The sequence below is a fragment of the Myotis lucifugus genome, unplaced genomic scaffold (genome assembly GCF_000147115.1).
Source record: "Myotis lucifugus unplaced genomic scaffold, Myoluc2.0 scaffold_140, whole genome shotgun sequence".
NCBI lineage: Eukaryota > Metazoa > Chordata > Mammalia > Chiroptera > Vespertilionidae > Myotis > Myotis lucifugus.
The window spans coordinates 2,058,488-2,069,468 of record NW_005871188.1 but is presented as its reverse complement, the minus strand read 5'-3'; the positions used below and the strand labels follow the sequence as shown (position 1 = coordinate 2,069,468).

Here is a 10,981-nt window from a genome sequence, read left to right as displayed (position 1 = left end):
AGAATAGCCTCATAGGCCTCCCATACAACCCTTGCACGACTACTTCCTTAAGCATTAGGCCCTCAAGACAATGAGCTTCTGACCTGCATCAAATAATCTTAGGAGCAAAGCCACAGAGACAGAGTTTCTGTCAAACTAGAGATAACATGTAGGCCTCAGTTGTGTTTCAGCTCCAGGCCTAGAAAAGCAGCAAAACCAGGCAGGGGTGACGCCATGGCTGACGTCAGGACCAGCTGCAGTGACTAATGACCCCCTGCACTGGCACCAACCCTGACCTTGAAAGGACACATCTGGAAAGCTGATATATATTCTATTGAGATCCTCCCTTGAGCCCTCCAGATTAAAACCCTTGAGACAAAGGATTCAAATGATGTTATAAATACCCAAATGTGCCTTGGCAGAAGAAAGGTTCCCGCTCCTCCCCTCTCCCCCCACTCTACAGCATGCTGTGCCTTTCCCTACCCCCTCCTTTCCCCAGGTGGGCTCTCTTGGGAGCACACCTGAGCCTTTCCCTCCTTCTCCCACGCATATTTTCTTTGCCTTTTTTTTTCTCCTAAAATCCAAGGGCCCTTCTTTTCTTTTACCTCTGTAACTTGTTTACTGAGTCCACATAGGCCAGCTGGCTCACTTCTATGACTCACTTATTCAACCCCTGTTACTTTCTAAATAAATTTTTGCTTGTATTTGAGTTTCTTGGGTCTGATTTCTTTCCTTAGCCACACTCAAGGACCAAAGTCTAACATCTGGTACAAAAATACCAACAACAACAACAAAAACCCCACTTGAAATAGATGGAAATACTTTTCACAACTTTATAATAAACAATAGCACTCTATACATAAAAGTCAATTCTTGAAACCCTCAAATTTCAGAACAGAAAAATTCGTTTCTGTTTACAGTCTTCATCTTTCCAGTTCCAAAAGTAGTTATTTTAGAGTAAGTATTCATAATGTAAAGTTTAGCTGAATTAAATAAGTAACAATCACCGCATGCAAATATCAACTGAACACAAAGATTTTATGCATACTGTTTTCATAGCTCCCTTTTGATTTTTTTCTAGATAAAAGCAGGACATTGTAAATATTTCACTAAAAATTCTGAGCAAGGACACTGGTCATTTCAAGTAATTCAGAAAAAGTAGATTATCAAGAGAAACTCTGAGACAGGGGAGTCTTCAGTGTGTTACAGGAGCCACTGGTTATAAGCCTGGTTAGTTCGCCCCGTTGAAGATGGACCAACTGTGCCGCTCGTGCTGATGTGCTCAATCTCTTTTGCCGGATAAGCTACAGACACTCCGCTGTCCCTTCCATTTAGATCAGAACATTTTTCACACTTTTTAGCACAGTAATCTCCTCTCCCAGGAGAACCTAGTTGAAACACACTTATTTGCATCTTTGGTTAAAAGGGCAATACAGTGTGTGGATGCTGTTAATGGTTCTCCGTAACTAAGTCAAACCTGGAAAATATCCTATACATAGATATAATGTAACCTGTGTTTTCTAAACTCTTCACAAGTCGTTATATAAAGTCCAGATCTTAAATTTTTTTTTTACACATCAACGATGGCCATATCTCCACAGGGACATCCATTAACTTTCTGTAATGCAGGTGATGGAAAAGTCACTGAAAGTGATTCCTTCAGTCCTCTTCACGGCAGGCTAGGTCTCCAAGGGGCACACAAAGGACAAGAACACGTCTAGTTGGTTCTTCACAATAACTTCATCCGGATGTAGCTTATGGGGTAGATAATGGGCTAGGGTCATCTCCCAGGCATCAACGAGATACACTCCAATCCCTGAGAACATCTTCCGAAGGACGGTGTCCAGCTGAAAGTTGTACCAGTCACTGCTGAAAAGGCTCGCCTCAGGCCCCAGCTCTTGGGCGTTGGCTGTCCGGATAACTACCACGGTCTTAGGGCTTCGATCCAAGAGCTGGACCACTGCTCGACGGATGTTCCTGAGCCGCCGGATATACACTTCCAAGGGGAAGGTGCTGAAATGAGACCACACAGCGATGGCCACCACGGTGTTCTTCCCTCCCACAATACCATTCAGCTCATTGGCCACATAATGGAGCTCACTACTGAAGACAGTGGTGAAGCGGATGGGTGGACCGTGGCAGCGGTACTTGAGCAGGATGTTGTGCTTTTGGTCCACCGCAAGGAAGGGACCCACTTTCTTGGGGCTACCCAAGTTAAACTCCACTAAATCTGAAATGAGGAAAACTCAAATTCAGAAAAATGTTCAAACCAAGCATATATATTTTTATTATTCTTTACTTGGTGTGCTTCAGAACAGTTTTTAAAGTAAAAGTACAACAAAAAGGTACAATACAAATGTAAAGGGAATGCCTAGTTCACTGCACTTTGGCCTTCTTTACCTCAATGGACCTTGATACTAACATAGTTATTATCATTTAAGTCACTCCATAAACATGATATTACAAATAATATCAGTGATAGATTCTATGCCTATGTCTATAACTCAAAAGCAAAATAATCAGTTTACCTCTATTAGGTCAAGAAATCTACCTGTTTGCACTGATTGTTGGATATCTAAAAATCAACTTAACATTTACATATTATTATTCTAACAGATAAATATTTCTTCCAGAGCAAGGGCTATAATTTCTGCTTTTTAAAGAACACATAATAGTAACCAAATACCTCTTATTGTTATAGGCAAAAGAAAGGAGGTAGTCCACCCTACAGATGGACAATCATGTTAGTATCTTAGAGAACTTCTCTCTCTGTCATAATAATAACAAAGACTACAACACAAGTTATGATTCCCTTCTCTTCCTCCCCTGGATCTAAGTTGTGTTTCAAAGTCCAGCTCCTCTAAGATCTTCTGAAGAGCCCAGGAATCACTGATACCTTGTTACTCCTAAAAAAACTATACAACTAATCACTTAATATGCCCCATGAGGAAAGAAGGCCTGTCTCATATTCCTAAATATTCTTATAAGTGCCTTACAGAAAAAAGACTAAGTAACTTCTGGCAACCCAATTCAATGAACATTTCCTAAGTACCTATTCAGTGAGCCACTACAGGGCTAGAAGCCAGCAATGCTCAGAAGAATTCATAGGCCTCGCCCTCAAGGAGCTTCCAATCAATCTGAAGAAGTACATCAAACTAAAATCCTATACAGTGGGGCCTTGACTTACGAGTGTCCTGACCAACGAGTTTTTTGAAATACGAGCCGTCTCTCGGCCGATTTTTTGCTTTGAGTTGTGAGCTAAAATTCGGGTTAGGAGCCAGCTTCAGATACCCCACCGCTAGTTGGCGCAGCGAACGTCACAGTGAACGCCACAACATCAGCCCAGCATCACGTGTCTCATTCGTTCACTTTTTTATTTGACATACGAGTAATTTGAGTTACGAGCTCCGTCACGGAACGAATTAAACTCATAAGTCAAGGCCCCACTGTATAATAAAAGCCCAATATGCTAAGTGTCCGGTCGTCCGTTCAACCAATCAAAGCACAATATGCTAATGATATGCTAAGGCCGCCTAACTGCTCACTATGATGTGCACTGACCACCAGGGGGCAGATGCTCTGACCAGTAGGTTAGCTTGCTGCTGGGACTGAGCATGGTCCCTCCCCGGCTGGCCAACCTCCCGCATCCCTCCCCGGCCCCGATTGTGCACCAGTGGGGTCCCTTGGCTTGACCTGTGCCCTCTTGCAATCCGGGACCCCTTGGGGGAAGGCAGAGAGAGCTGGTTTCAGTCCAATCCCTCAAGCCAGGCTGAGGGACCCCACAGGCCAGGCCGAGGGCCTCTAGCTGTACTATATTACTCTTGAGGGTTAAAGGTTTCATTCTCCCCACCCTGCAGTCCCAGGCTCCTCTTCTAGATTTTTCTACCTAATTCACTACTATTTAGCATTTAACCCCATTTAAATTGAATACTAGTAAAAACTCAATCTACCATTCTTTCTTTAGATTAAGATCAAGCACCATTACAGAGCTTTATCAGGTGAAAATCTCTGCAAAGGGTATGGTAGAAAATGATCAAGACAATGTGATTACTGATATGAAAGGAAATACCAAACTACATCATTAGAATTAAAAATCAAGCAACACATGGAAGGCCTTGTCCCTTGCCCGGTCAACATCAAGCCCTCATGCCATACAAATTACTTCCTTTCTTTAGATTTTTAATTTATGCTTTATTGACTAGAACTCAGCTATGTCTGTTTCAATAAAAAAAAATATATACAAGCAAAACAAAAACTGGAATTAACTTTTCACTCTTTGGGGTCATATCTATTTCCTCCTTTCCTTCTAAAAAATAAATCAGAAGCCCCTTTGAGAAGCAAATGTCTTGTCCAGGTTCACACAGCTTATCAGTGGTATAAACTTCAACAAGAACCCATGACTTCCATCAATACATCACAACCCCAATATTGATTAAAAAAAAAACAACTATCACACAGCTTTCCAGGGTTAGGATACCTCTTGAGTCTGACAAGAAATAACTGGTTTTTTTTACTTGATGTTTTTCTTCAGGTACCCAAGTGAGTCTGCATAAAAGCTGATTTCATGCATGTCTAAAAGAGTTATGAAACAGAAAGCAAAGTACCAACCTGGAACAAAGGTAGTTAGGTATTCAAACCACTGCCTGATTGTTGAGTCACCAAATAAATACACCACTTTCCTTTGCAAGCATTCTGTAACATTGTCAGGGTCATTAAACTGGCGTATCTTAAAGTTTCTAGGCTTCCACTGATCTTGGTAATAATGCCCCGAAGGAAAAGTTCCTGAGCCTTGAGATAGTTCTAGGTTGTTAGATTCTGAAAAGAAAAAGAAAAAATTGAGATAGATACTCTGAGATTCTCCTCCAATAAACCATAATGTTCCAAGAAACACAATTATGCCCCAATATTTGTTAGCCTGATACCATATGGGTAACATTTCCTGCCATCACATCTCAAAGAAATCCCAAACTTCCCCCTTATTACAAATTGTTCTCTTTTGTACAGAAATAGGAAGATCTGAAATGGCTGTGAGGGTGTTGGTGTACAGAAGGGGAAAGGGGATTTTTCTTTTTTTGAGCATTCTCTCTGATTATGCATGTTTTTATCAAAGCCATAAATAAAGGCAGGCAAATACCAAGGAAATGTGTAGATATAAGCATTGTCCAGCATATCCCAGGATAGGAGAAGAGCTTCTCATCCAAATTCCTGTGAGGCAAGTAACAATTTAAATTCACATTCTATGTATGCATAGTAATAGTACACTATTTCTCAGTCCATTCAAAGGAAAGTTTTAACCCATGGGTCCTACAATCAAATATTAATTCAGGAAACCACCAGAGAATCAAGCCAATGACATATAGTCTAAATAATTATTCCCCACAATACAAAAGGTTCAGGAGGTCTCTATGCACAATGAACAATATTAAAAGTACATGAGCAGTGAGTATTTATGATTGCAACCCAGCTACACATGATGACGCAGTGCCAAGACACCTTTCAGAGGAAGAGTCAACATCCTTCTGCCCTAACATCTCCTTTGGAAAATGCCACTGTGGAAACAACAAGCTTTTCTTGCTTCAAAACAGACAGGAACTATTAATATTTCTTACAAGTTTACTTTGCACCAGACACTGTTGTAGGCAACTAAATGTATTATCTCACAAGATGCTCTTGGTAGGTCCTATTATTATCCCTATCTTTCAGAACAGTTAAGCAACATGACCTAGGCCACAGAGCAGGCAAGTAGCAAAGCCAGGAACAGATGATCCAAGCAGGTGAGCCCCAAAGCCCATGTTCTTAACCACTGTGCTACATCACCTCTCAAAATGTGATGCTTATAGCCCTGGCTCGGTAGCTCAGCTGCTTGGAGTGCCATCCTAAAAGGTTGCGGGTTCAATTCCCGGTCAGGGCACATATCTAGGTTGAGGGTTCAATCCTCAGTCAGGGCATGTACAGTGTTGATCAACGTCTCTCTCTCTCTCTCTCTCTCTCTCTCTCTGTCTCTCTCAATGTTGATCAACGTTTTTCTCTCTCTCTTACTTCCTCTCTTTTTCTCTCTCTCTAAAATCAATGAAACATATTTTCCAGTGAGGATTTTTTTAAAAAAAGAGGATGTTTGTAGATGTCAACCATTTTCATTTTGGCCTTTTCCTGAAGGTGTACACATGTTCATTTCTAACACTTATTCAAATATACAATCTTCAAAAAATCACCAATCATTTTATATCACTTCCTTACACACCCCAAGATTCAAACATTGATCATAATCTAATAATTCTAGTCTCATCTGTTAAACCAAAATTCAAAATCCAAATGCTTACAGGACTCAAAAATTTTAGTCCCCTACTTATGACTATTTTCACTAATTTGATTTCTTGATATTATTCATATTACTAAAAATTATTTTGGTTTATTCACTTCAAGAAAGATGCCCTGTTTGACTGATAGTGCATATTTAATCTTTTTTCTAAGGCATCTGCTAATTTTTTTGAGAGAGGAAAGGAGAGAGATACAGAGATAGAGAGAGAAACATAGATGTGAGAGAGAAACATTAACCAGTTGCCTCCTGCACACCCTCCGACCAGGAAAAGAACCACAACCTGGGTATGTGCCCTGACCAAGACTCAAACCTGCCACCTTTTGGTATACAGGACAATAACCCAACCAACTGAGCCACACTGACCAGGGCAATTTAAATTTTTTAATCCTCACCCAAGGACACATTTCCATTAATTTTAGAGAAAGAGAAACATCAATGTGAGAAACATCCATCAGTTGCCTCCCATAGGTGCCCTACTAGGGACTGAACCTACAACCTAGGTATGTGCCCTGATCAGGAATCAAACCCACAACCTTTTGGTGTAATGGAGGATGCTCCAACCAACTGAGCCACACCTTCTAGGGCTGCATCTGCTAATTTTTTGCAGGTTCAGGGCCTAAATTAAAAAGTAAATAGGTTTTCTAAAAGTTTTATTTGGCAAATGTCATTATCAAAAACAAATAACAACAAAAGAATATATTCTACCTCTCATTTAGTTGTTATCAGAATTGAGGGGATCAAAACTGCCAATATGCCTGAGAGGTCTGTGAATCATGTGCTGTGGAAGTTTATGTATCAGAATTGAGTTCTCATTCAGTACAATCCATATCAACACAGACAGTGGCAGAAGGGAGAGTGACCAGATACAGCTTGGACCGGGCTCCATCCAGATGGTTCTGCTCACACAGGAAATCTATAATTTCCTGACCCCTTTGTTGCCCTAAGATCTCTTCAAACTGTGGGACTTTGAATGAATGATAAAGCATAGCAATTGCCAGACCTTGGTAGGTACATGGATATTTATTAAATAAATTAGTGGCCGGGTGCATGAAATTCGTGCACATTAAAAGGGGATTAATTAGGAGCTCCAGTGGCACAATCGGTTAGCGCGTGGTACTTATAAAAGGGGATTAATTAGAGGAAATATTTTAATATTGCTATTTGCCCTTTCTCTATAATAGAAGTGTGAGAGATGAAAGAAAATTAGTAAAATGTATATGAAAATCTTCCTCCTATCAGAGTCTGGAGCACACCACAGGCCAAACAACAAGTCCCCACCCACCCACGGCACCTCAAAATCACGCGAGACTCAGACCCAGCCGGCCCCACCCCATTGGGCATGATCCAGACCTGGCTGGCCCCACCCCTTGTCAAGCCCCAACGGGCAGGGGGCACAGCCTCAGGTCCCCAGACCCAGCGCCAGGCGGGGGGTGCAGCCTCAGGTCCTCCAATACACCCTCAGGTCCCCCCACCAAGCACCGGGGTGGGGGGCGCAGCCTGAGGTCCCTCAGCCTGACGCCAGGGTGGGTAGCCTGGCACCAAGGCGGGGGCGTGCCTTGAAGTCCCCCATCAAGCCCTGCTGGGTGGGGCACGGCCTGAGGTCCCCCAGCCCAGCCCGGGGCGGGCGGCGCACCTTGAGGTCCCCCGTCAAGCCCTGCCGGGCGGGGGGGCGCAGTCTGAGGTCACCCAGCCTGGCACGGAGGTGGGGGATGTAGCCTGAGGTCCTCTGGCCTGGCGCCAGGGCGGTGGCGTGGCCTGAGGTCCCCCAGGCTGGGCCGGGGCAGGGGGTGCGCCTTGAGGTCCCCCATCAAGCCCCACCAGGAAGGGGGCATGGCCTGAGGTCCCCTGGCCCAGCGCCAGGCCGGGGGGCATGGCCTGAGGTCTCCCATCAAGCCCTGCCAGGCGGGGGCACGGCCTGAGGTCCCCTCCTGTGGGCGCAGCCATGTTATGGAAACCCTGCCTCTGCTGTGGGCACCACCATATTTGTGATGGTATGACGGTCAATTTGCATATTCCCGCTTTATTAGATAGGATGAAAGGATGGATGAATGAAGGGACAAAGATGAATCAAGTTGATGGCTAAAGAAGAAACCCTCTTTATTGAAATACATATTTGGCTTATTCAAAAACAATTTCTCAACATGTACCAAGTGTGGCTTTACCCTATTACCACACCTTACTCAAAGCACACCTTATCTGCAGGTCAAGGCTACACAGGCCAGAAAGCACCAGAGCAGACACCCGGGACCCATGAAAATATTTAGTAGGATAGGAATTAAAAGTGATTTTGGCTCAGCCGGTGAACAAAGACAGTGGTTCGATTCCCAGTCAGGGCACATGCCCAGGTTTCAGGCTCAATCCCCAGTAGGGGACATGTAGGAGACAGCCGATTGATGTGTGTCTCTCTCATCGATGTTTCTATCTCTCTATCCCTCTCCCTTCCTCTAAAATCAATAAAAACATTTTTTATAAAGTGATTTTGAAATTATAATTTTTACCAAGGTTAACTCAGTACACTCGGCTATTCTGTGTCAAATACATGTTATAAAGAAAATTGTATATCACACAGAAGACAATTACCATTTCTATTCAAATGTTAATTATACTTACTATCAGAGTTAAGACAAGCAAAGCAAATCAGTTACTAAATCTGATTCTTTACACTTGCAGCTCTAGATAACAGAATGTATTTTTAAGTGAAATGTATGTACCTACATTGCCCTCTTATGGTCAGCTTGGACAGGACAACAACATTTCTTGACTGACAGAATTTTAATAAGCAGTCAAAAGTTATTTACAAAGTCAGCGTTTCTTGGAATTCAAAATGCATTTTCACTTAAGATAACCGAGATATGAAAATCTATTAAATCAATAATATAACCCTTAGTGCACTATACATGTGGGATAAAAATAATTTCAAAATAAAACTGAGTTTACACAGAGGTGGTTGTAAAGGCAGAAATAAAGATCTTTATGCGAAACAGAAGGGATAGTTTTGATTATTCACATGTAAAGTCCCTGCTTCTCTAAATGCCTTGGCTTCTATCTCAAGACCACAGCTTAAATTTTCTTCAAAGGGTGTCATCCCATGTCATTCATTACCCATAATGAGGGCCATGTGGGCCACAAATGGGACAAAATGAGAGAGAGAAAAACAGAGAGATAAGTTTCCCTAAGTTATCTAGAAAGAGCCGGAGAGAGATACAGTGCAAATTAAAGATGGGGTATATTTATGTGTACATACATCCCTTAATTTTCTGGCCTGGAATTATCCATAGGAGAAAGAACAGTAAAGGCATGCCACAGGGGAGTGCATGGTTCAAAGCAGGAAAGAAAGCCAAGACAGAGAAGAAACAGAGTCAAATAACTCCTTGACAGGGGAACACAATGAGCACAGGAATGCTTGGGTGCCATCTCAGGGAGAAAAGGAATTAGGACGGTGTGTCAAGCTGTTTAGGTACAAACAGTCAAGTGCAGGGGATATAGAAGGTCCTAGCTACACAGTAGCCATAATAGCTTGAATTTGAATTTACCTTGAATCCCTCTATAAAACCTTGGGAATTTGTGGGGGTTTTTTTCTTTATATTTTAGTCCCCTAAAGGCTAATAAGCATTTTACGGAGGAAAGCTAAAAATACTGTATAGGAAGAAATATCTGCAGATACAGAGCATGTTGAAAGGGACCTCAGAGAATAGCTAGTCCAAATATCTTTTAAAGGTGAAAAAAGCAAAGGATGAAAGGCAGAGACCACATAGAGACTGGTAGGAAGGTCAGAGGCATGAAAGGGCTGGCCAGGCTCCCACAGACAATAGCTGAAGTTCCAGAGGGATATCTCACCTGTGGGGGATTCCAATAAGAACTCTGGGGTCTAAACCCCAAGCTTGGCCCCACAGCCCAGAGCACCAGAACTGAGAAAGGTGCCCACACAACATCTGGCTGTGAAAAGCAGCAAGGTTGCTATCTGCCAGGGAGAGACTGCTGAAAATGCAGGCACCCTCTCAAGGACCAATGCACAAAATTTCGTGTACAGCCACTCACCTTGAGCTCAGACAGAGAGAGGGTAAAGTGGACTAGAGCTGTGTGAGCAGAAGCAAGGGTTTGGGGCTCTGGGGTTAGAGCTCAGAAGACAGACACTCCAGTTTCCTGTGCTTACTAGTAGTCATTCCCTCATACTCCAGACTCTTCCAGCCAATAGGGTGGGGAGCGGGCCTAAGCCATCAGTCAGACATCCCCCAAGGGCTCCCGGACTGCAAAAGGGCACAGGCCGGGCTGATGGACTAACCTCCCCGCACACCCCCCTCCCGAGTGCACCAATGTCGTGCCCCGGGCCTCTAGTATAATACTAAAGGGAACGATCCAATAAGAGAATATAACCCTGGTAAAACATATATGCATCCAATATAGGAGCACCTAAAATATAAAAACACTTCTGGAGGACTTTAAGGGAGAGATCAATAGCAATACAGTCCTAGTAGAGCAGTGGTTCTCAACCTTGGCTGCACATTAGAATCACCTGGGAATCTTTTTAAAATCCTGATTTCTGGGCCTCATCCTCCGGAAATTCTGTTTCTTTGTTATGGGTGGGGGCACAACATTAGTAACAAAAGAAACAGAAATTTCTGGAGTGATGAGGCCCAGAAAATCAGGTTTTTAAAAAGATTCCCAGGGTGATTCTAATGTGCA

General features: G+C 42.9%; 1 protein-coding gene across 2 annotated transcripts in view; it reads right to left on the bottom strand.

Annotated features, from left to right (window-relative positions):
• Window positions 1–792: 792 nt before the first annotated feature.
• Window positions 793–10,981, bottom strand: part of NXPE3 (neurexophilin and PC-esterase domain family member 3) — a 70,231-nt gene continuing 60,042 nt past the window's right edge. For both annotated transcript variants that reach the window (XM_023758862.1, XM_023758863.1), the window contains 2 exons: window positions 4,588–4,794; window positions 793–2,209 (listed from right to left, as the gene is read on the bottom strand). In XM_023758862.1, coding sequence (XP_023614630.1) covers window positions 1,659–2,209; window positions 4,588–4,794 — 758 coding nt within the window. In that variant the 3' untranslated portion in view covers window positions 793–1,658. The remainder of the gene's footprint in view (window positions 2,210–4,587; window positions 4,795–10,981) is intronic.